The following is a 26,734-nucleotide window of genomic DNA, read 5'->3' on the forward strand; positions in this document are numbered from 1 at the left end:
ACACATACATAAATATATATACACATATACATAAAATATGAAACACAGGAACATTACCTGAAACAATTTCTCTGCTCAATTGGTGTACAAGATGAAGGAATTCTTTATTAAACCCTAACTTTGGCCACAAAAGCGGGGAAAAAAATAATGGCATTTTTTGTTAGAGGCAGCATACAGAAATACACACAAATCCAAACTCGCAAAACGCAGGAATTCCTCTCGAAAAAAAAAAAAAAAAAAACACCTTTAACAAAGGTGTAAACATTTACAATCAAAATCAGTTAGGAGATAATTCTATCATGTGTCAATAAAAGTTACCTACTAATAGCCAAAAACCATTTTACTTTAAATGAAGAAACTAGTAAAGTAACGAAAAAAATCTCTATAGGCAAAATGTAAAAAAGGAATTGAAAAAAAGAACAAGTGTAGTTTGATTTTAATGAATATGAATTAAAGATCCAGAAATTACTGGATATAGATGTCTCCAAGGATAAGGACAACGAGTTTTTTTAAAACCAGTTGGAGAATTGGAAAACTCTGATATTGGCTTGGCTTATTAGTAAATGAAAAAGGAAATTTCCAAGCATATGAAAAAATGCAGAAAAAGGGTGAAGTGTTCAATAAATTTACCTGGAGAGGAAGAAAGCATAATGAAAGGGACTGTTACATGAAACAGAGTAAAAAAAAATTAAGACTGAGAGGAATAATAAAACATAGCTGGGAATTAATAATTTATTTCCTATGACAAGTATCACATTCCAAGGAACGTATATTGATTCAAACAAGAGTTAACTGAGGAAATCACACAGTATATACTACAGAGAATATGAGATAAATAATTACAGCATTCATAGAATCATGAAATCACAGAATGGCCTGGGTAGAAAAGGACCACAATGCTCATCTGGTTCCAACTCCCTGCTATGTGCAGGATCACCAACCACCAGACCAGGCTGACCAGAGCCACATCCAGCCTGGCCAGAAGGGATGGGGCATCCACAGCCTCCTTGGGCAATCAGTGCATCACTGCCCTCTGTGTGAAAAACTTCCTCCTCACATCTAACCTAAACCTCCCATCTCAGTTTAAAACCATTCCCCCTTGTCCTATCACTATCCATCCTTGTGAATAGCTGTTCTCCCCCTCTCCTATTTATATGCTCCCTTCAAGTACTGGAAGGAAGGTCTCCACAATGAGGTCTCTCCCCAGAGCCTTCTCTTCTCCATGCTTAACAATCCCAGTTCCCTCATCCATTCCTCATAGGAGAGATGCTCCAGCGCCCTGATCTTCTTAGTGGCTCTAAGATTCTCTGGACCATCTTAGGAAAGAATGATTGTACAAATTTACTAGAAACCTTTTTGGAAAAGCAGGATTGAAAAAACGTGATTACACTGTTTCATTCAAAATACTTTTCTGTAACAGTCAACAAACATTGAAATTAGAATGCTTGTATGCCTTTTTGATGGCTGTGAATGCTTGCTTAGAGTAAAGTTTCCTGTTTATCTTGTATTAGATATGCTTTAACAGCAGCAGTCTAATTTGCATGCATATATATATAATACGCATTTCCCTATCTTTTTATAATTACTTCTCTGAAAATGCAATTCATCTTATTTAAAATGAAAAATGTTAGAATTGTTATCCTAAGAGTTTGCACAGGTCATTTTCTCAGTATTTGAGAAAATACCACAAATCTAAGAACAGCAAACTTTGACTAAGCAATGCAATTCTCTATATCGAGTGCTGAATTTAAGCTTGTCTGCAAGTTGCTCAATCCTAAAGAGTTCAGGAAATCATCCAGACCACGATTTCTCAAGTCTCATTGTTTCAGTAGCACACTTTGCCAGGACAGGACCCACACAGAGGGCCATATGCACAACATACCAAAAGTTTATGTCATTACTAGAAGCTGAGTATTAATTCAGCCAGATGATGACATCCCCTTTTATTTGAAGCTGTGAAGCAGTTATCACCACAAGGAACGTATATTGTGAGAACAAATAAGAGTGCAGGGAGAGAAACCAGCCATTCAACTACAGTCCAACTCCCAGTTCAGTAAAAATTCTATTAAATTTTGTTTTCTGCTACTGTGGTTCTTGAGTGCTAAACTTGATGGTTCTACCTTCAAAGGCCACATGCTTTACAGATGATTTAGAACAAAGTATATGAAATGAAGCAGGGTCAAACTGCTATTACAAACACTGTGGATATTTTTGCACAGATTATACATGCTACAAGCTACTCAAGAAATGCAAATTAATCATTAAAACTTTACTGGCAAGGTCATGTACACTATGCTCTGAACTTGAATAAATTTGTTCCTTGCTACACACGTACAAAAAATTACTGCCTTCTCTAATTGTAAACTAACATGGAAGTATCATCACTAAGATCATATTAATGACATTAGTGACTCGTACTCATGTGAATACTGGCAGAGAAGTATGTTACCAAGACACATAGAACAGATTTAAAAGGGGCTTTGTTAACTTTTGGTTTTGGTTTAAAGTTAAAAAAACAACAACAACAACAACAAAATCATTTCTGGAGTAAAAAGCACATTGTGCCAGTAACCAAGGCTATCCAACTCACCCTTCATAGCTTCTGCTGACTGAATAAGCTCTGTAACAGCACTGGCAACCCGCTTGGAGAAAGCAGCCAACTGATGCTTTAGCTCTGGTGTTGGTTTTTGAAGGATCTAGAGAAAAAGATAAAACATAATAATTCACATTAGTAAGGGTCCCAGGAACACTGGAATGTTCCCAAAACATTAACTGCAGGGAGTTGGACTAGATGGCCTTCAGAGGTCCCTTCAAACTCTAAGGATTCTACGATTCTAAAACACGATACTCTTTTTACAGTAAATCACTGTAAACCACCTGGATTACTTCCAGACTGCATCTCTGTCACAACTCCAAGAGTTAGAACTCAGGGGAAAGAAAGCAAAAGTCCCTAGATCTAAAATCTGGTAATTTACTTGGTTTGAAGTTCCAATGAAAAAGGTTGTTTTTTTTCTTTTCATGTACATTACAGGTCCTACTTCATTTATGAAGATAATCATGGATGCATTATGTGTGTTTATGACTAATTCTAGACAGGTTCGTGCAAATAGTCAAGATGAAGTTACCATTCTACCCATCTTTTTTTCCAAATAGACATTATTCTTTTCAATTTTGGTTGTAATTTGGGTCAAGGTCACTTTCCTAAGATTGCAAGAATTTGGGAGGGGACAACATTCTGAGTTTTATTCTAAAGAAAGTAAAGAGGCTTAAGAAAAGAAAGGCCTGTTTCTCTTGTAGAACAGAGCAGAATGTGGAAAATAAAGAGGAATAAAGTAAGCAAAAATTGACAGAAATCCTTGTCCTATTCTGGTATTTAATCTGAAACATTACTGTGACCAACAGAAGACCAAATCCGAAAAATCCCTTAAAGTACTTAAAAACTAAAAATATATGACATATCTAATGTTAAATTACATACTGCCATGCAGCTCTAGGAATTACATTAATAAATTCAGTCTTTCATTGCTAGTGGCAAGCATAAACGTAACTGTGGCTTCGTGTCTATGCTCTGCATATTTCAACAAGTTGATGTAATTGATTAGACGTGACATATTCTCAGCAGTAAGCCAGACTTGGATTTGCTAATCCAAGTTGCAAATTTCAGTTTCATATGTTTCAATACGTCTTCTTAAAGTCATTTAAAAGAAATCTCTAGCAGTTCATGAAGCTGATTTAAATTACCTCCAGAAACTTCAATATCTCAAAAACCTTTGTTCTAACACAGATTATTGCTTTCTACAGTTGTAATAGCAACAGAAGAGCAATATGTTATTTGATAATTACTTATTGCCAAGAAAAAACAAATGAATACAGGATGCATGTGTTTGGATTTAAGTGGCAATTTTTTTTTCAGAACTTTGGGTGCATCACATCTGGTATGAATTGGAAAGCTCTGTGAAATGGTGCTAACTTGGGGTTTTGGGATGACATTGGTAAATGCCTCTTATTTTCCTGGAATCTGCAAAAGGCATGTGAAAATGCTTTCATAAAGTTTTCATAACGTTTTTGGTCTAGAGAACTAGAGTTTGTTTAATACATCTAATGCTTAGCGTGGGCTTAAAAGAATACTGAAATATCTTATTTTAATTTCTTTTTTGGGAACCATTTTTAGATCAGTACCCTTACAGCCTCCACAACTGCTTCAGAATTCAACCCCATTTAGTTCTTCCAGACACCCTTCTGTCTCGTGGTTTGAGCTGAAGTGCTGAGTTTGCTCTAGATTGTTTTCCTGAACAACAAAACTGTTCATAAAGTATGTTACTAACAGCCACTACAGAAAGAGAGATTTTTCTTTTTGGAAGGGTCCAGCACATGCATGCAACCTCCTGCTTACCAGGAGGACATGTTCCAAGAGTTCCAGGTATCCCAGCGTACATTCTGTTCCAAAGCGCAGGGCTCTCTCTCGAACTTCTTGACTCACCTCCTGGTGATATGATGCTTGCTGAGGAGGCAAAACAACATCAGTACCCCAAAAGTGCCCCAAGGAGGTTAAGGAAAGAGAAGGGATTTCTCCTAAAACGCAGAAGACATTTGAACTTGAGAGCCAGCCATTTCTACCATAAACAGACAAGCAAACTGGGCTCGAAGAGAAGCAGAGCTCCAGATCTGAAAACAACACTGAAAATACATTTCTTATTAGTTCTTCTTTAGGCGTTCTCAGCAGTAATACTACTTCTTTTATCAGTGAAAAACAAATAGAGAATCCTCTGAAGAACACTCTGAAAACAGAGGAGAATTTATGATGTATTTTAATGAAAATATTTATCTTGGAAAATATCTTGAGACTGGAATGGGCTCTTGGGTTGTACGCACACTGTTCTACAGTGCAAGGTTTGTGCCACCGTGGCTTTTCCTGTCTACTAATATCAACAAAAATCAAAATCCTAAGTGTCGTTTTGCAACTCAAAAATGGATATTTACATCTTCAGGTTAGAAATGTGCTAAAACTCTATTTTATTTTAAGGCTATGCAGTCAGTCTTGAAGGAAATAAAACAGAAATAGTAATCTGGTTCAGACTCAAAAGCACTGGATCCAGAACACTTTGTACCAATCAGAGTTCAAGTACCAGCCAAGAGTTTTCTAAAAGCCTTATATTTTATAAAATACAATTCTATGTCACTGGGGACCTTTTTACTGAAGGTAAGTGCTGACTGTCAACATGTAAAACTTCCAAGAGTAAGTAAAAATGAGCATTTCCTCTCACAGAACAGCCCCATCCACCCGTGCAGCTTTCTGTCTTTGATTAGGACTGGAGATTATCTCATTGCTTGTGTATTTTGAGTATTCTCTGCAAATCCTCCACATTCAGAACAAGTGCTCTTGTGAGCTGGACCTGCAACTTGTCTATGGGCACCCTCTGCTGGGAAGTTCAAGATCAGCAGGGCACAGTACACAGATGATTTGTCACCATCAACTCCTCGAATCTTGTCAATAAACAATATGAAGGGAAAGAAGTTAACAAGATGGGATTCTCCCCACCTCCAGCATACCTCAAACAAATTACAAAGGTCCAGAAAATCCAGTACAGTTTACTTTTTATTTTCAAAATGGAGCAGAAGACTTCCCCAGTGTTCCTTATGAAGATACTATAAACACCTTAAAAAGTTTCTTGAGTGCTTAGATATAAACTTCCTTTTGTGCTTTGCATACGTAACCAAGTCTGATATTAGAGTACTTCTGGAAGCATTTTTGAGATTCACTGAATCTTAAACCACTTACTTTGCATTAGTCTAAAAACATTTTTGGAATCTAGAGACGTACTAATAGAAATCTCACTAGATCAGTTAGGACTTGTAATAGAACTTTTTACTTTCCCAGACATGCACACCAAGCCTGCCATCTTAAACTGAAAAATGTTTCTAAAGATGTAGAAAACATATTTCCTTCTGCCAAGCTTCTCTCTGCTAATAACTCTTATTTTCTCTATATATGCTTTCAAAATATTGAGAGCACTATCTCTCATTCCACAACTCCTAGACCATCAGCAGTGGAGTAAAATGTACAAATAGAGTCACAGAAACAAAGAATCATGGCTGTTGGAAGGAATTCTGGGAATACATTTAGCCCAACCTCCTTTTGCAGGGTCTTTATTAAATTCAGACCAAACTGCTTAGATCTTGTCTTAGTTGGGTCTTGGAAACCTCCAAAGAGATGGAAATGTTGGAAATTAGGATAGAAATCAGATTCTTGTTCCAATGACTAATTAATTACTAGTGAAACGTAGGTGGAACTTCTCTTAAGTTTCAGTTTTTTACTGCTGTGTTTTATTCTCCTGCTACGCATTCTCCTAGAAGTTTCAGTTAAGTGGATTTTGCCTAAGACATAATATGAAATAGTTCTCATGTAATTAGCATTGTTGTTTACATTTACTGTGAAAATTATTTTTGTTAAGCTTCTGAGGTCTGCAAGTTGACAGGGCAAAATCAAAATCTGAAGCCTGAAATGTATTCAAGAACTGTCAGACACTAAAATTCAGTTTTAAGTTCTTATATAACTTGTACTTTTATATGATGATCATTAAAAAAACCCACAATACAATAAACCCTTCCATGTAGCAAGAATTAAGCTACAAGTAATCTGGGACTGACTTTGGCAGGGATGTGATGAAATAAAATTCCCACACGTCAGAGAGCACTGTCATTTTCCTGCCAGCTTCCATACGTGTAAAGGCAAAGTAGATGAATAGAATTTACAGACAAAGACACTTATTTCTGTAGCCTAAAAGGAATTGCTTCATAAGGTCTTTGTAATCCCAACATTTTAAATTTATGCTTAGATCCTTTTTATGATCAGAGAAAAGATAAATGACTATTATGTCATTTATACAACATATGCATGGCCTCTTCTCCAAGTTTTGCAGATCTGCTTCTGAAAGTTGTCTAGTTCAAGTTTAGAAAACAGGGTATCAATATTTTCATTGCAAATGCAAAGCACGTTTTGTAAACCACAAAAGAAACTGAGCCAACTGCTAGGTTTAGTAAAAGGAGAAAGAAGTAAATAGACCTGAATGGCTCCTTCCACTGGTGGATTCCTAGAAGTACTGAAATCAGTGGTACTGAAATATTTCTGACCACAGCATTATTCTTATATTCTACAATTTGGATTCACTGCTTGTCTTCCAGTTAAATAAAAAGACTGAAAACAATGAAAATTCAGGTCATTTACAACCTCTCATTTTCATAAAAATAAAACAGTGATCATTAGTGGTTGTTTTTTTTTTTTTTTTCTTAGCACAGAAAAATCCTCTGATAGAAATGTTATCACATCACCTTATAATTATTATAACCATTAACTTTCTCATCTAGAAAGTAAAACACTAACAAAAGAAAACTGAACAAAATCTGTAAATTAAAGAGATGTACAGAGAAGGAGAAAAATAAAATAGAGAGGGGAAAAAAAATATATCAGTCTTAGACATGGAAGCAATTCTTTACCTTACAAGCTGTTAGCATGTCAGCTACTGCTTTGCGGCTGAGATTTGCTGTAGCAATCACATCCTCCTGTCTGCATGAGTTCCCAGCTGCCACAGCTTTGGCTGTTGCCATGGTGATTCCTTTCGTCATCCGGATTGATTCTTCAGGTGATGATGTCTTTTCTGGAACCTCATTTGACTGAAACACCTTTAAGTGAAAGCAGGAGGAAAGCTTGATACCCACCCATCAAGTCAAAACAGAACAACTCAAACAGAGAAAAAGAGACAGCAACTGGATGCAGACTTCCATTAGCAGGAAACTAGAAACATATTCATAGTACTTCAATATCATTCTCATTTGTTGTGAGCCTGGTCCTGATAAGCCTGCTTACCTACAGACAATACAGAGAAACCACTACTGAGCCCCTGTTGCCAAAACCAGCACAGTGCAGAATAGCCAGAGAACATCACTAAAGTATTCAAACGTCTCTTAAAAAAATGGAGGAGGAGGAAAGATAAAAATTGTATTTTCTCTTACTCTACATTTAGTCTCCATTAGAATCATAAAGACCCCATTTTTCATAAAGACTTGCATGAAAATAGTTTAAATTCCGACAACACACAACACCTATGAATGGAAGAACACATTAACAGTTTTAAGATATAAAAGATAACACATAAACAGTTTTAAGATGATAAAAGATAGGAAACCTTACTTTGAGCTCATATTTCACATTTCCAAGTTTTACTCCATTTGCTTGCCATTCTTTCACTCTGCAGCAGCAATTCAGATGACACCATCAGGAGATGTTTTCTGTACTACACGCATTGCAAACAATGCTTTGGGAGTACCTCTTCATCTTAAGCATGCTAGTGGTTACAGAACCCAGATGTCTTGACAACCAATTAGCCTGGTCTATCCCATGCTCCTGATCAATCAACTTTCACTTTCTCTCTTCAGAAATGGAAGCAATATTAAAAAACAGTCTAATCAAATATGTGGATGACATTACTCAGTGTTGTTCAGATTCAGTCCCTGGAGTTCCAGGTCAAGTTTGAAACACTTTCCTAAACTCGTATGTGCCATTCTTGCTTCCTTTCTACACCAACCCAGCACTCTGCTTTTCTTCCCACAAAAGCACTACCACAGGCCCATTCCTTAGCAAAGCTGACAAAAGGAAAAGGAGGAGGAGGAATATTTCAAAGAGATACCAACTAGACTGAGAAAACACACATGATAACCCTTCAAATATAGACCTGATACATTTTAGAATTTATGCAAAGGAATGACATTCTGCTTTTAGTCATCCAGATTTTCATAAGGATACATAACAGCGACGCGCTAGAAATCATAGAATCACCTAGGTTAGAAAAGCTCCTCAAGATCAAGTTCAACCATCAACCTGACCTACTGAGTCCTAACACTAAACCAGGGCCCTTACAGCCGCATCTACACATCTCTTAAATACTTCCAGGGAATGAGACTCCAACTCCTACATGGTCAGCCCACTCCAGTGCTTGACTGCTCTCTGTGAAGAAATTTTTCCTATTATCCAATCTAAATCTCCCCTGGCACAACTTCAGATGGTTTTCTTGCACCCTATCACACATTACTTCAAAAAATACACCAACACCCTCTCCTTGCTGCAACCTTCTCTCAGGTAGTTGTAGAGAGCAATAACGTCTCCTCTCAGTCTCCTTTTCTCCACACTAAACAACCCCCATTCCCTCAATTACTTCTTATAAGTCTTGCTTTCTAGTCCCTTCATCAGCATTGTTGCTCTTCTCTGCACATGCTTGGGCAACTCAATATCCTTGTAGTGAGAGGCTTAAAACTGAACACAGAGTTTGAGATGTGGTCTCATAAGTGCCAAGTACAGAGGGACAATTACTTCCCTAGTCCTGCTGGTCACACCATTTCTGATACAACCACCTGCTTTTCATAAATGCATGCTGGCTACATCTGATCACTCAATTGTCCCATTTATGCCATATGATGACATTCAAGATGACTTACCCCATAAAATGCCCTGCTATCAGACTGATTCTTCTGCAATCCCCTGAGTTATCCTTCCTGCCCTTTGTGTAGATTGCAGACAAATTCGCTACCCTCCAGTCAAGGGGAATCTCTCTGGTTAGCCAGGACTACTGGTTAATTATTAAAATTGTACATTCCAGATAAGATACTAAACTAGGAGCTTTTACCACCTGCTGAAAATATCTGAATTCCCAACAGGTATACAAAAATGTTAAGTTTCTTTTTGTTTTCTTTTCCCCTCTTCCCCAGTAAAGATTAATTTCTTGCTTAAAAGAGCACTGTTTTCATCATGAAAAACAGATGCTTTCCGGAGAGCCTCTGAGAAGACAATACCATGTCAGGTGCAGTTACACTCTAAATGTTGTCAATGCACACACAACATACAATGAAGTATTTCCCAATGAAGACATTGTCTATAGATATTTTTTATAGATAGATATGTTTATAGATATTTTTTAAATGGATTTTAATCAAGGAAAGGGGGAAAGAAGAGCCTTTTTCACAAACAAGTATTAATTTATGTCACTGAGTACTAGTGTACTAGTGGAAGAGTAACTGAAAGATGCAGCTACTGTTTAAACTATTATATCTTAAAGAGGAAGGAAACTAACTGTCAAGATCTAACACCTAATTTGGAAGGTAATGTCAATTCCTTTTCTGATAAAATATGAGATACCAGGCTATTTATCACTGGTAATATCATTTCTTAATAAAGAAAAGACAGAAATAAGATTAAACTGCAGGCTTTGATAAAGAGACATTCTGAAAGTCAAGATCAATAAAAAGCGAACAACATTTGACTTAGAAAATAAGGTAAGCAGTGAAAGCTTAATGTCTAAACAACAAAGCCTTTTCCAGATTTTTTATGTGACACTAGCATCTCAAATCTCACAGTGGAAACCATTAACATCTCAAAGTAGACTGAAGAAGACATACACATCTCAAAGAAGCTGAAGAAGCATGTAATTGTATTTTCAGAGATGACATACAACGAATGGAGGTAATGAAACTGCATCTAATTCACTGCAGAGCTTGAGGACTCCCCATGCAGCCTGGTCTGATGAGTTTACTTTCAAAAGCTGCTATGCATGGTTATTTTTATTCTTTACCGTGAGTTCCTGTTTGATGTACTCAATTGTGGCCTCAAGAGCTCTTGTCCCTCGAGTTGCTTCATCTTCTACTGCTTTAACAGTCTTCAAAAGTGATGTGACATTTGTTACCATCACCTGAAAAACAGAAAGGTGAAGAAAAAATGCACAATTCATTCCTCCCATCTTACAGAGATGGCATGTTATGAATCAAGGCAAATTAATATAGTTGTCTTATTACTTCTAGTGTGGCCTAAAAAACAGCATGAACTGTACTTATTATGTGAATAAATATTGACTCTTCTTTTGGCCAGCTTATGAGAGCTCCCTGTAAGTTGCAAAAAATGTGGCATGTCTTACTACAAAATGATACTGCATTTGTTTTTCCCAGGAGAAACTCAATAGTCATAATACAGAGAATAACCTAACAGTCATTGCAGATTGCAGATGTAATATCGTCTCAATCTCCACATCTGGAAATATTTTGTAAGACAGTTTTAAGATCTTTCTGAGGCAAATGTCAAAATATATCTCAGATGCAAGGAAAATGTGGCACAAAAATATCAGACGTGGTGGAATCTGAGTGCTTTTTGAGCTTTTACATCTATGTACTTCCTGGAAACATCTAGGAGAGAGGGATCATTAGTCTTCATAAGCATAATGACTCACCACAGGGTTTTTGGTGTTGTGCTCCCCACCCCTCAAAGCTGCAAGGCCTAAACAAGAAGGGTAACATACTCACATCTTGAGCATATGTCATCATTCAGATTCCAGGACTGAAGTAACAGTTCTTATTATATAAATTGCAGTCTGTAATGGTACAAAAACTGGCCCTTTTGGGATTGCAAAAGATGTTTCTGTTTAGAAAGATTACAGTTCTTCCATCAAGAATACAAGCCATATGACAACCCACAAAGACTGACATGGTAACTCAGTAGCATCTTCTTATTTTCATATACATCCCAGAATGCTACTGATACACCTCAAGGAACCAGAAATTGCTGAAATCCAAAGTTAAGCTGTCTAGGAAGCATGACTGGACCTGATACTTGCAAATAAAAAGTAAGAACAAGATTTCATACCTTGGCAGCCCCCTTCAGCTGGTACATGGATGGGTCATCTGCTGGCTTGCTGGCAGCTCCTTTTGTAGCACCAATGAGGTCAGAAAGGGCCTTTGCAACATCCTTGATAGCATTGATCAGGACAACCTATAGGAATGAGAAACAGACATAAGGCTCAGTCAAGAAATGGATTAAAGTACGATGAAGACTTCCCAGATAATATATAGACACTACAACAGCCTATTATTTTAGGGTACTATTTCAATAACTCCTCCAAATTTGTCCTTTTCACCAGCAGAAAATCAGATGTTGTAAGTATTTTTCTAAACTTCAGAGCAGTTGTTCATTTTAAGAAAAAATAACACATAAAAGAAAAAATAAAAATCTCAGGGGAAAAAAAGTGGAACAAATACTTCTCAATAATTGCATTTTTGTCGCAGTACATAAAATAAGAACACAGCTTCATTTTTGCCTGATTTTGTTCACTGTAATTTGTGTACAAATAAAGTCATTGATACTCCTGAAAAGTTTATTAGCTTTTGGTAGCTCAGATGCTTTATGGCCAAGGAAATATGGAAAGAACCCATGACATAAGACGTGTCAATGTGATTTGCTGTTTCCCAGCTGACTACGCTGTACAGCACTAGCACTGTAAGACTACCTGACATGATAGTTTCAGGTTAAGTCAGCTTTGCCTCTATAGAAAAATGCTGTAATGGCATTGGGTGCTACAGTTATTAGAAATGCTCCATTTAGGACAATTTCCAGCTGGTAATATAAAATTGCTCCAAAAAATATCTATTTGTAACTAATAGCAATTTATTCTAAGTACTGTATCCTCAGCTACATAGAAATACAATGTGAGATAAAACTTCTACATCTGTAAATGTCATTTAAGGAAACTCTTCTGTTAAAAACAAGTATTTCCAGCAGAGTTTTTCTAGACAGGAAAATCTTGGAAGTTTACTCCATCATAGAGGTCAAAACTGAACGCAGAACCCTTCCAGAGCCTTATTTGAGATAATCCACACTGAAGGCTAAAGTTATTGCATTAAATTAAAAACAACATAGATACAGCTACAAAATACTGAGAGCTTGTTAGCCTATGCAAGTAACATACAGTGCCCATCCCAGCTGCCAGATCAATAAAGAACCTTGAAGCGATGCATATCTATCTACAACAAAATGAGGTAAGTCAGGATTCCTATCACAACATAATAAAACTAAGATAAACACTTCATAAAAAGTATCTGAGTGCAAAGACATCAATGAAATAAAAGCAAAAAACTTATACAGAAGCTTGTCTATTTCTGCTCCATGTTCCAGGGTCTTAATTGTATTCTAAAAAATAAGCAATGCCTGATCCAAAAAAGTCCCCAAAGAGATGAACCCTTCAATTTTGACTTCAAGTACTAATCTCACAAGGTCTTATCAAACAAAAACCTTCTCTAGCCTCTTTTTCAACTTCTGTAAATTCCTTTGGTTCCTTAAGAGTATCAGAAAAACCTTAAGAACATCTCACCTGTGTTTCAGGGTCATCTGATCCCAAGCTAGCTGCTCCCAGTTTTACTACCTCAGCAAGCTGGGTGATGGTGTTAGCTGATGACTGAGCCGCTTGAGCCAGTTTGTCCTGACTTGAAGCAGCACCGGAAACCAACAATTTTGTATCTTCAACTAAGGCTTTTGCTGTTTTCAGGATATTTTCCCTGCAGCAAAAAGAAGGAAGCAGACAAGGGAGTGGAAAAGGAAAAAAACATTTCTCAACATTATGCTCACTAACCGCTATGAGGAAGAGCTGATATAAGTCATTGTGCCAGTGTCCACTCATGACAATGTATCACAAGCCAGATAGCAATTAAAAAAGCAAAAAATGACAACTCTTAAAATGATAGCATTACATTTTGAGTAAGATGCAAGGCAGTCAGTGAAGTTACTCAGTCTCGATAAGAAGTGAGATAGGGTTAACAGTAGGATAGATTGCTCCATTTTAACTATGGAATCAAATCTGGCCATGCTGTAAAGAAACTACTTGTCAAACCTCTGCTTTAAACAGCATATAATGAAGAAATGCAAATAATTAAGGAGGGAGGGACACAGTAGCTAGAATGGCAAAAGGAGGAATGTGACTGAGTTAGTGCTCCCCTTTGCTGCCACCACCATATAAGTCCAAAACACGTCTGGAGAAAAAGAAGAAACCATTTTGAGAACATGCTTCATGCATAAGACAAGTTAACTGAGAGCTCTAATTGCATTCAAGTAAAATGTCAGTCTAGAAATTAACTGCACAAGAAGCCAGTGACTAATATTTTCTATGTCACTCAGCATAGCAGAGGGACAGACTGTTGTTCCAGGGTATGCTTCAACTAAGTATTAAATTCCACTACTGCCACCTTAAATAACACACATTAAGAAACTAAAAGATTGGTCTAAGACAACCATTTTAGTCTTCACTCACTTTCAGTTATCTAAACTGAGAAATGAGTCATTGCCATCCCTCTCCCACTTTAAAAAAAATAACATTCCAGGAACATGGGAAGGGAACACTCAGTACTTATACTTCATGCTCAAACGAATTAAGAAGTAATACTTAAAAACATTATTATTCTTCAGTCTAAATGAGTTAAATCCTGCTCTTTAACATGAAAAACTTCCTGAGTTTGCTCATCCATCTCCTTTCTAAACAAATAAGCTGGTTTGAAGAAAAAGAATAATATCCACTATACAATAAGAAAATACTCTGGAACAAGAAGAATGCCAGATTTACTCCACATAAGCCAAAACTGCACCAAAAGAAAAAGCTTTAAACGCTGTTTAAAACCACTGTAATTTCTGTTTTAATATAGATGAAGAAGCGCTATGTTTTAAATTAAATGTGCTCACAGACAATTTTAATTCATAAATATTCTTTAAGAGGAAATTGAGGCCAGTCTTCAGTACCTACCCATAAACCAATAAAACAAGCATTTGTCCTGTGAACTTAAGAAAATGAGCCCTGACATTCACTCTGTAGAACAGCAGCAACTTACACACCACTGCATCTTGCCTCTTTCCTGAGCAACTCCTGTAACAAGGTGGGAAATAAATGCTGACTATGCAACTGCTGTGCTGGCCAACTAGGTTGCTATGTAATTGTTCAGTTAATAAATTGTGGCTGTGAAGCCTCGAGTTTTACAGCAAAGGAAGTCAGTCAGATGGCATAAATCTCTTAATATGCTGAAAAATGCAGTGAGATTATTGCATGCCAGATGCTACTAGAAGGAAAAACTTGCTTATCTCCCCCAAAAGGAAAACATGGCATAGCTGCACCCTATGCATCACTGCTGCTTACAAACATTAAACATATAAAGCATTTAGCAAGACAAACTAGCAGTCAGAATCAGCTGTTGGAAAAAACGTATAGAGAAGATTCCTCTTTAATGTCATGGATCACTGATTCACCCTACTGGAATGACAGCGAATGCTAGTTTATACACTGATGAAGCTTAATCAAAAACAAAAAGGACAAATCAGAGTTACAATTGTGGTTATCTGCTGGAAGTGCTCTTAGTAGATGTTCTCCATCTGTTTAAAATTCTTTCCTCACAGAAATAACAAAGTGAAGTTTGCTGTCCTCTACACATATCCTATTTTTCCCACTTCTATTCACATTCTTCTGCTTCATTTGACTGCATTCCTGGGAATCTAGTAAAGTAAATATTTACCTCCATATGCCTTTTGCTTCTGCCAGTTCCATTCTTTCCCTTTGCATGCACTATTTGTTTTCATTTATACTGACCTGTGGTCTGCAAATGATTCGTTGTTTTCAGCATTAAGGGTTCCAGCAGTAGCAAACATGATAGTGGTGTCTAGATCTGCAATTATCCCAGACACAGCACTGGCTGCAGTAATACAAGCTTGCGTGCCTTTGTTTCCTGCTTGAAGAGCAGATAAAACTAGGGAGACCTGGAAACAACATAAAGGAATAAGATTGTGATTGAAATAAAGCCTATTATCTGATATTGAGTCAAGCTAGCTTTTAACAGTAGAAGCCCATTACTGCAATTTGTCATTCATACAAAGACAGGTTTGATTGGGCACTATATACAATAAATGACATCATAAAGGCCTTATCAACATCAATTTTAAGTATAAAGAATTACGTTTGGCAATCAATACTACAAGCATGCATCTTCCTTACTATCTGTAAGAAAGGAAAGGTGTCCCTGCTACAATAAACAAGAATTCAAATTATCTTGCAAAGCTTTGTGCTGTCAATAAGCAGCCTGCTCACATTTACTTCAGAGTCAAAATCGCTTTTCCATCATCTCTGGTACTGCTTGGTAATGCAACCACGGGGTTGAAGAACTTGCTTTGTGAGTCTGTGTTGTCTTACAGACAGTAGTAAAGGAGGTACACCTCTGCTGGCTGATGCTATGTAACTGCTATTGCTGAGGTGAGATCCCTCCTCCCTGCTGTTAATAAATACACACTTTGTACAAGATGTGAGGAAAATCATGGCTCTGAGTCAATATCTTGTACTGTTCATAAACACAATGCAGTGCTATAGTGTTAAGATGCCATTGCCACTCCGATTTACCTTCAAAGAAACACTCACTTGAAAACAATCACTATCTGGCAACAAACATCTGCATCCCAACAACACTTAGGACTGAACAAATGCAATCCTATATCCTTCCCCTTCTTCCCCCAAATACTGCTTTTGTAGTAGAATCACTTGAATTGGAAGGGACCCTTAAAACCATCTAGTCCAACACCCTGCAATGAACGGGGACTGTTCTGGATCTACTATCTGTAGATAGATCGGGTTGCTCAGAGCCTGGTCCAGCCTGACCTTGAATGTCTCCATGGACAGGGCATCTACCTCTTCTCTGAGCAACCTGTTTCAGTGCCTCGCGGCCCTTAACGTAAGAAATCTTCCTTATATCCAATCTAGATCTCCCCTCTTTTACTTTGAAACCATCTCCCTTGTCCGTTACAGCAGACACTGCTAAAGAATGGGACAGACTCTTTCTTTGCCTTTCCCTTCAGATACTGAAAGGCCACTATTGGGTCTCCCTGGGATCCTCATCCAGGGATATTTATACTAACCTCTAATAGTACAGTTCTGAGATTATGTACAAACTTTTCCCCTGAACAGGTGCCTGTGATTCACTATTAATGTCATTTACAACTGTAATTCTCCTTACAAGAAACTCTGCCTTTGTTCAAATTTAGAATTGCTGATAATCTGGGGTACAACACAGTAGAGAAGTTGTACATCTGAGAGCATACTAACACAGGCTGAACAAGTGATGTTCCATGAAATCTAAATGAAGCTGGCATTCAATTCTCCATTTTCATTTCCCCCCAAAGGCGAACTACATATCACACACATCCAAGACCAAGAAAACCAAGACAGGCTGAAGATGCTATTCTAAGCGCATTAGAATGGCCCAGAGAGCAGAGAGAATGCTGATACAGAAAGAAAGTATCTTCAAACAGCCTCATTGTGTTATCTGTGGCCATCTACATGGACTTAAGTGTTTCCAGGGGAAGTGTCTCATAAGACAAGTGCCATCTCCTGCCTTAAGAATAGTCTCCCTCTGGTATAAGGATGAAGTTTTAAAACAGGATTAGTACTGATTTAGTACATACAGTGTAGTGAATATTTGAAAGAAATGAAACAAAGTAAATTTACTTTAATTGAGTCAATATTCTAGTATAATGGTAAGTTTTATATATAAAATAACTAGTGCCTATACAACTAGACTGACTGATTCCTTGAGGTTAATATCCTACCTTTTCAGTCACAGCACGAGCACATTCTATCAGTTCCCTTTTGGTGTAACTGTCTGTAGGGCAAATCTGGAGAGCTCCAGCTTTTTGCACGAGAAAGATACAGCCGTGACCAAGTTCTTGCACCCGAGTCTTGATCTGGAACCCTATCTAGATGATAAAGGAGGCACAGGGTAGAAGGGAGAAAAGTAAGTAAATGTCACACTAGTACACATTTGTGTCAACACAAATAGAAATACAGTCACTCTGGTGATTCTTTATTATGAATATTCTGCCCATCAATGTATTTTCTGCAGAGACTGGGTAGATTTAATATAGTCTGTTCCCATAGTAGAACCCTGGAAAAGACCTACTTATAAAACTGAAGTGCTAGTGAATTGGTCCAGGGGACAAGAACACATCTATAAGCCTAACATGGTTAGCGTAACACATTTATCCAAGTCAAGACTACTTAATTCAAGCACACACAACTTCACCAAAAAGGTTGCATGCATTTGAATAAGTTAATTTCCCAGAATCTCAAAGCAGAAAAGTTACTGTCAGCATGAGATGTCTTACAGGTATTCATGATGAGTAAAAAGAAAATGCCTACTCTACACTGCTGAAACCAGGTTGAATAATACATGAATTCTTTCATTCATTTCTGAGTCAAGTACAGATTCTCAACACTCCACCAATGTTCATCAGTATAAAGACAAACGCAAGCTATTGCTTTCTGTTTAGCTACTGAGTGTGGAGCACTGAAGTAGTCTATCAGTGGTAAAATTACCAAGTCAAAATCCCTAAGTAGATCTTTTATCTAGATAATCTGATACATCTGGTGACAGTGATACCATCTTACCAGATCTGAACCAAGTCTTTCTATGCTCCATAATCAGAGGAATTCAATGAAAAGAAGAGAGCACAAAGGATTTATGTTTTGCTCACAGAATATGCAGCACCTACTATGGCTGGCCATGCCATGGAGGCAAACCACAAGCACAAGAAGCACAATGGCATGTAAAGAAGTCCCTTCCTCCACGTGATATTCTGATTCTATGGTGCGAAAGATGCCCTGGCAGACAAAGACAATTGTGTTCCTACTGTTTGCCCATATCCCACTTTCAGAACAGGAAGTTAGACTTGAAATCTCTTACAGCAAAAAACAAACAAAAACAAAAAAATCCCACAACATATATGTAATTCATTAGACCCCATGAGATGAAGAGCTTTCTTTGTGTTTGCAAATTGTTTCTAAGTTACCTGGAGGAATTCCTCCCACTGCTGTCTATTATTATGAGCTGTTTGTTTTTGAAACTAGATGGAGGGGTTTTTATTATTTGATCAAGTAATTTGTACAAAAAGGCATGAAAGCACAAAAAAAAGTAAAATGCTGCTCTTCTTGCATAATCCCTTATGATTGTTAAAAACCTGTTGATTCCTAGTAGGAAACTTGTTCCATAGGCATTTTCCGTGCATCGAAAGGACTTAAAAGAAACAGAAGCTAAAACAGGTTAAAATTTCCAATGATCATCAAAAATGTTTCACAGTAACTCCTACTTCCTATTCCACTACACTCACACATGGTAATGTGAAGGCTGAGATGTGCTGTCAGTAAATATGCACTCTGTAGCACAACGCACAGCTCAGCTGTAGCCTACAAAGCCACAGAGAAAAGAGACCATATTTTGGCTCAATGTAAAGAGTGATGTCAAACACAAATCAGATCTCTTCATAAATTATAATAAACAGTACTTATGAGACTTGTCTGTAACTAAATGCTGATACTTTAAGGTTCCATGCAGTCTTGAAAAGACAATATTTTGTTAGGTTCAGGACCTCAGGCCCTGCTATTGTCCCAGAGGGCAGAGCTCAGTGCAGCCCTCTGTGAGGAGCTACAGCTACTGTGAGGCCTTGCCTCAGCTCCTCTGCTTTGGGCTGTGAGACCTCAGCCACTCCTCATATATCCTACTCTCTAGACCTTTCACCATCACTGTGTCAGAATCAGCAACAGCTGCAACCATATTACTGCAACTGAGTGATGTGATTACCTCCTGTTATTTTGCTCTATATGTATTTTATTCACTACAGTAAAGGAATACCCATGTTGGTGCCATTGTATGCACAGAATAAAGAGGTCTAAAAGCTGCAGACCTCCTCTGGTTCAGCGGTAGCTGCAGCCATTCGGCCCTGGAGAGCCAAATGCCCATAGTCATTGGTCATTTGTGATGCAAGTCCTCCCAACTCTTCCGGGTTAGTAACCGACTTAGTCATCTGAAAAAAGAACACAGGCAAGAGAAAAATGACAGGCATGAGAATAATCTGTTAATACACTCCAGTTTAGAAGCACACTCATTTATTTGATCACACTGATGAAGTGAGGAAAAACGCCTAAAGTGTAAGGGAGTTGTTCTCCAGTAAGAATTCTGTGAGGAAACTCAAGCAAGCATGCTTTATTAGAGTCACGATAATCAGGCACTCGCAGAACATCTGGAATAATCAAGGAGCAGCAGTTAGATCTCGCAGTTCACTCTTTGACACAGTGGAGCAATAGGCCGGCTGCACAGTTATTCCCATTGGATGACAAAGTGGGATTTATCTTTCAGAGCCACCTTATGATGTCAAAGGTGAGCCAGCCTGTGTCAATCTCAGCTGCTGTGGCACAGGAGCATAACAATTGAGAAAGTCCCAGGATCAATGCAAGACATTTCTAAAATGTGAGAAGAAGGATAAAGTATACCTTGGTATATACATAACTGTGCATCTTTCTGGAAAATATCTACTTTTTAGACAAAAATATTTCTTCTTTGTCCAGTTTATGTTAGCAAGAGGCATGAGATTTCTTCCATGGGGACACAACTAGTTTTAAACAAATTCTTACTATTTGCAAATAAACGGTCATATCATAGAGAGCAGTAATATGGACTGCAGAACTGAATAATTTCTTAAAGATCATCTCTCCACAGGACATTTTTGCATCTAGCATACACAAATAATCCTCCATCCCTCCTGAAAACAAAGAAAGTGTTCTTCAAAACTCAAACACTTCATTTTGTTACACAGAATAACAGTGGTTTAATTAAAAACATTTTTTTTCCTTCGTTGTTTTTAAACGCAGATAAGCTCCACAAATGCATGAAAAAACACTATAATATCTTAATCTGTATTCATTCATAAACATTATAGGGATCTGAAAAAATTGATGTTATTTCATGGGCTAAATTAAATAGCAGCACACACTGTGAAAGGTCAACCTGAAGTCATCAATAAATGTATGGCAGTATTTTGGTGATAATTAAACAGACTGACCAAAAGGTATTTAAGTAAAACATTTTCTTTGTATTTCTAACACAAAACAAGTAAATAAAACGTATTTTTGTAGAAGAGCCACAACACAACCCAGAGACCCAGCGCTCCTAGAGAACACCCCTATCAGCACATCTGTAAGGTCACCTGAGCGTATTTTACAAAATCGTTTTTTTAATTCTTCCTAAATAGATAAGGCTATAGGAAATCAGCATGACAAAGAGTTACACATCAGCGTGTAAAGCATTCCACAATTCCTAAATACACAGAAGAGTTTTTCATCAGATCTAGCCAAAATTCTTACCATTTCCTGTGCTGTAATGGCAATGGCTTTAGAGTATTTCACCACAGTGGTCTGATAATCAACAAATGTTCCCTTGTGATCTGCAGGTGTACTTTCATCCAGCTGCAGAAATGTGCGAAAATTATGGGAAAAAAAAAACTTCATAATAAATGACAAACTTTCCACATAACACTGAAATTATGTATTCATTTTAATACCCTCTCTTGGACTAAATGCACCAGGAGACATATATATGGAACTCTAAAAAATGCTTTACATTATCTCATGACTGTCAAATAGAATCTAGATAATTTTTTTTTTTTTTTTTTTTTTTTTTTTTAACTTAAAGTCTTTGAGTGCAAGGCCAACTTGCATGGAAAGTTCATATCAACTCTTACTGTTCTCAACAAATGTAGAAAGCTACAGGAAGAATTAACTCTGAGGAAAAAAATAAGTAAGATTCCCTTATGAGTTAACAGCTATGGTTCTGCATGCCGTTAGAATGCACATCCACACAAAAAACATGCCAACAAACAAGAAATGCAAAAAGATGAATTATTTGGTTCAGCTCATTTATACTTTACAACTGCAACATTCCAGAGTGGCACCTTTCAAAAGGTAGAAAAACTGCTTAGGCTTTACTGTTTTCCCCATTGGCACTAATCTGCTTCAAGGCAAACCAGCTGATCACTTACACACACTAACATAAAAGGTGAATAGGAAAAAGGATAACAATTAGAAATTCAGATGACCTGTAACTACGACTTTCTTTCACTACCAGTATGGTACCAGACTAAAACATTCCCAACTCATTCTAACCACCACCTGCTACCCAGTTTAGAATTATGAACACCATCCTATGCTGACATTGATTTCACAATTTGTATTACATCTGAAACAATCTCTGGATTGCCTGTTTTTCCATGTCAACTGCCACATACTGAAATGAATTAACAGTATCTCCTACACTTCAGATCTGGTGCCAAGGAAAACCATGCTCTGTTCTTCTCTGCTCACCTTGCTCATTGCCTCTGTTATCGAATCTACCATACCTCCAACCATGCCTACTTCACTAGCAGCTTCATTTAAGGTAACCATGATATCATCCACAGCCTCTTTCATCAGTTGAGCTGCCTCAGTAATTGCATCATGAGTATGTGATGCCTGAAATAGAGAGAATAACAAGATAAAAAATTAAACCAAAAACATTCTGTCAAAAAAAGGAAAAAGATTTTAAAGCCTTGTCTTAACCCCAAGTCTCTGTAATAAAAAAGGTTGTAAAAATCAAAACTTGTTTAAGCAAAGACACTAAAAATTGAAGAAAAAATCAACTGCAACATCTGCAAACAAATTAAAGAGTAGGTGCTCCATCACACAGCTGTTCCTCAAGATACTGTGCATGCTGCACCTGCCCCTGTCCAGTAGGTGCAGGAGCACCTCAAGGCACTGGGCACACCATACCCACCCCTTACTGAGCAGGAATGTGCATACCTCTAAGTGCTGAGTGGGGAGATTTGTGCCCTCTGTCATTTATTCCACCAGTGTCCAACTGTTTTCCAAGTCTTCTTTAACACCTTACCTCAATTTTGGTACTATGTCCACTGAAAGACCCATTTTACCCTCTGACTTCTCATTGCTATGCAGTGACCATACCTTGGGATTTCCTCCTCCTTCTTTGGCTGCATACAACATCTGTAAGGCAGACTCTGCTAATGTCTTGCTCTGGTCCAACACTGTCATTTGTTGCTGATGATCCAGAGTTTTGGATGCTACGCCAACTGCAGCTAACACCAAGGGTTCAAAGTAACTTGCCAGCTGCGTAACCTAGGAAAGCCAAAACAACATAATCAACAGTCATATTAAGACTATTTCAGAACTGAGATGAAGAATGCTACTCTCTAATTCAACTCAGATTAGCTAAAGTAGCACACTGTTGTAATGTGTAAGAGCTGTCCATTTAGTTTGTAATATATGCCAGGGTGATTTTGTGAGTCATGAGTTTTCAGTTCTGTAATAATGCAGTGTTTCTCCCCTCAGAAGCACACAGTTGAGGGTTCATATCAGCTGAAATCACTTTCAACACTGACTTGATATCCTTACGGGTTCCTTCCAACTCAGGATATTCTATGATTCAGTGATCGTAAGTTGCACAGTCCTTAGCAGTGCAAAGAAAACAAGTCAGCCCTGTGCAACAGTTCAACCTTCAATTACACACAACAGGTCATCAGTGGCACTGCACTGGATTTGTACAGTTCTGTTCACCTCAAAGACTGTTGAGATTCACGTCCTTCAAGCCCTAATCTAACCTGCACTGGATTATCATGCAGACTTGGAGAGTTCTCTCATGAATAAGATGCCATAAAAGGCAGAAGCTCTACCATTTCCCTAGACACAGGTCATCACTTCTCATGCATTAACTGTAGTACAAGGCAGCCACTTTGCTAAGGAGATGGATGGTTGAGTGCCTGCAACAAAGTGGTAGGCTGACAGGGCATGCTACAAAGATTACGTGCCAGGCACAGACTATGTGCCGAGTTAACTACTTGGGTTCAATACTTTGTTTAAAATACTGAAAGACACTTCGCTACGCAAGAAACTTCTGTTGAGGTAATTGACTCTTCAGAAATGTGTGTACTCAGCATCTTTTTTCCTCCTTTCTGACCCAATTTACACTGGTATGAGGAAACATCTGCTTTTGGCTAAACAACAGTTCAAAGAACACGATGAATTTAGTAGCTTCAAGTTACATCTCTCTGAAGCTTTTCCAGAGGAAAACAACAAAAACGCTAAGATCAGAAAGCACATATTTCACAAACATAAGATCTTTTAAACTGCACCCAGGTGAACAGCAGGAGCCATACCTTTTGCATTCAGAAGTACTAGAATACTAGAGTAAACTGCTTATATGCACTTTGGTAAACGTTTATCAAATGAGTGAGAGAAGGAATGTGACTACCTGTTATCTTCAGCCATGTCTAGTCAGTAGAAATAGTCTCCCTCAGAAAGTGGTAAGCAAGCACTTCACACTGCTTAGAAACAAGTCTAAGCCTCCATCTTTGCTTTTCCCTTCTCTTTCTTAATTTGTCCTTTCTCCACTAATCTCTCCCACACCAAAAACTTCAGCGGATGTGCCTTGCTTATGGCTGAAAACATAAACAATCTTTAGTTGGTCTCAGCCCCAAGTATTGAGAAATCCCAGATCTTCTTTCCTTCCAAGTACATTCCTTTTCTCTTTCAAATGAAGTGAGAAGCATTGCTTTATTGTGGTCTGCCCTTTCTGTCCAACTGTTCAAGACTTCGTTAGGACTGCACCTTGTGCCCAAGCTGTGCTGCCTCTCCCCGAGCTGCGGTTGCTATTGGATCAATCAGATGGCCAATTTCCTGAACGACTGATGTCAGCTGCTCCTGTAGAGCCTAATGAAAAGAGAAGTTGTCAGTTACTGTTACAGCTGTACATTAATCAAGTCATGCCACACCATAACAATCAGACTTTGACGATCTAAAATACTCCAAACAGTTAAATGACCCACTACACCATGATACAAACATCCATGCTGCCCATCTGATTTCCATGATCATTTCTTCTCCTTTATCTAACTTCAACTACAAGAACATTGAGGTAGGCCCTGCTGCTGTAAACAGCATTGATACGGCAGGTTTGGGGAACAAGGGAAAAGGTGGCTCCCTCCAGTTGATCGCAGGAAATTCAGGAGCAGCTGCCTTATATCATTGCAATATGGCAGCCCCCAACCCCCCCAAACACAAAACAAACAGAAAAACACAACAAACAAGGAAAGAAAACAAACAAATATAACATCTGTTCTTGCCCTGCCTAGGGGTCAGTATCACTGCACTTAGAGGAACCAGCTGGAGCTCCTATTTAAATGTGAAGAGATATTTCTCAAAGTAGACAATACAGCACAAGAGCTCTGCTGTAGACTGTGAAACCAACAGCAGAAATTCAGCAGTGGAGAAAGAAAAAAAATAATTTATTACATTAATAAAGAAAGACATTGTAATTTAAATCACTGGTCTTCCAGTAATAAATAAATTTCAAAAACATTCTAACTTTCATGCAGCAAGTTGTCAGGAAAACATTAAATATCAGTCAGTCACATCAGCAAAGGAAACCAAAATAATACAATGGTGGTCTTTAAAAATAACTACTTTCACCACTGCTTTTGGCCAATGACTCTATTACCTTTCCAGAAGCAACACAGTTTGGCCAGGATGTGCTTTTACCCAGAAAGACTTCAGTGACAAATTCTCCCCTCAGGCATAGATTCTGCTAAGTGCTTGGCTTTACATGTTCAAACACACAAATGCTGCAGGATGAACGTGACTGAGCAGTGTTCCTCTGTTACTACATCACCTCCCTTACCTCAACTGAGATGTCATCCCTTGTGGCCAGACTCTGACTGACAGCTGCAAGTGAGGCCTGCTCAATGTCTCTGATGCATCTGTTGATCCCATCTATAGAGTAATCACATTCTCTCTGGCCTGGGGCCTTATCCCTGAAAGACAGCAGTGGTAAATTTGATCATGCTAGGAAGGAGACAGGCCCTATCCTGACTGTATACCAGTGCTCTTCATTAACTAGGGATACATAAAGCACGTGGGAGGAGGGCACAATGCTTAAGTTAGCTTTGTCGTATTGACAAGACTTGGACTTATGCACTGAGTACTTCACACACGGAGGAAATCTCCTCAGGCTAGTTAGGTAATTAGCCCAATAGAAAATGTCAGCATGAAAAGGCAACAGACAACAGGAGGAAATATTTCTGTGCAATTGACCGATCCAGAAAACAGTTCCTTTGGTATTATCTTTTACACCCAATTCCCTGGTATCTGTTAATGAAGATTAGTTTCCAGATAGTTTCTCCTGACAGTTTGCTATTTCAGCAAACGATTAATTCAAATGCATAACTCCTTAGTGCACTATGCTCTGACAATTTTAATATTGAATTGATATTGAAAGGCAAAAGATGGAGTTTAAAAGACGAGTTTAAAAGTTTTCAATAAGTAATGGATATACAGGTTTAGTCCAAACATTAACAAATGTTCACGCTTTCTAACAGCATACTTGCAACAAAGCCAAGAAGATTACAACATCGAATGGGTAACAGAAATCCACTATATACAACTACCATCTCACCTACCCACCAAAACTACTCTTTACCACACACTATGCTGTTAAGCAGTCTGGATGGAAATCACATTAGCTAATCTTGTTATTCCACAGCATGCCCTCCTATGTTTACCTTTAACTGGATCACAGGTGGAACAGGTGAAAAACAGCAGAACGTTGATTACAATTAAACAGCATACATCACTCAAGTTATTTCCATTAGTGAAGAATATCACAGCACCATGGGCCACAGAGTATTATGCTTCATTTTTCCTTTATTTGAACAGCTTAAATCTTGACATAAAAGCATTTACTATGGAAGACATACCTGATAGAGGTGATAAGACTCTTTATAGAATCTGAGACAGTATGGGAATGCCCAGCTAGCACTGACCATGTAGGAGGGTCTTTTGGATTGATTGCTAGAGAACGAGCTGTTTTGATCAATAAAGAAGAGCTCTCCAACATTGTTTTAGCAGAAACTAGAATTGGCTCCTGCGCTCGTGATCCCTATGATCAAAAGGCAAAAGATCACAAAGAACATTTATATCATTATTTGAGTTTGTCCACACGTTCTGATACTGAAAAAAATAAAAGGTTTAAC

The 26,734-nt window shown here is 37.9% G+C and overlaps 1 protein-coding gene across 7 annotated transcripts in view; it reads right to left on the reverse strand.

Moving 5' to 3' along the window:
* Positions 1 to 26,734, reverse strand: part of TLN2 (talin 2) — a 145,177-nt gene that overhangs the window by 19,041 nt on the left and 99,402 nt on the right. For 6 of the 7 annotated variants that reach the window (XM_085233622.1, XM_085233624.1, XM_085233625.1 and 3 more), the window contains 15 exons: positions 26,459 to 26,640; positions 25,384 to 25,516; positions 24,315 to 24,416; positions 22,656 to 22,826; positions 22,020 to 22,166; positions 21,024 to 21,125; positions 19,568 to 19,687; positions 17,438 to 17,584; positions 15,435 to 15,601; positions 13,182 to 13,365; positions 11,681 to 11,806; positions 10,620 to 10,736; positions 7,495 to 7,680; positions 4,394 to 4,501; positions 2,591 to 2,696 (listed from right to left, as the gene is read on the reverse strand). In XM_085233622.1, coding sequence (XP_085089748.1) covers positions 2,591 to 2,696; positions 4,394 to 4,501; positions 7,495 to 7,680; positions 10,620 to 10,736; positions 11,681 to 11,806; positions 13,182 to 13,365; positions 15,435 to 15,601; positions 17,438 to 17,584; positions 19,568 to 19,687; positions 21,024 to 21,125; positions 22,020 to 22,166; positions 22,656 to 22,826; positions 24,315 to 24,416; positions 25,384 to 25,516; positions 26,459 to 26,640 — 2,098 coding nt within the window. The remainder of the gene's footprint in view (positions 1 to 2,590; positions 2,697 to 4,393; positions 4,502 to 7,494; positions 7,681 to 10,619; positions 10,737 to 11,680; positions 11,807 to 13,181; positions 13,366 to 15,434; positions 15,602 to 17,437; positions 17,585 to 19,567; positions 19,688 to 21,023; positions 21,126 to 22,019; positions 22,167 to 22,655; positions 22,827 to 24,314; positions 24,417 to 25,383; positions 25,517 to 26,458; positions 26,641 to 26,734) is intronic. The other variant, XM_085233627.1, reaches the window with a different exon arrangement.

The sequence above is a fragment of the Meleagris gallopavo genome, chromosome 12 (genome assembly GCF_905368555.1).
Source record: "Meleagris gallopavo chromosome 12, MGAL_WU_HG_1.1, whole genome shotgun sequence".
NCBI classification, from domain to species: Eukaryota; Metazoa; Chordata; class Aves; order Galliformes; family Phasianidae; genus Meleagris; species Meleagris gallopavo.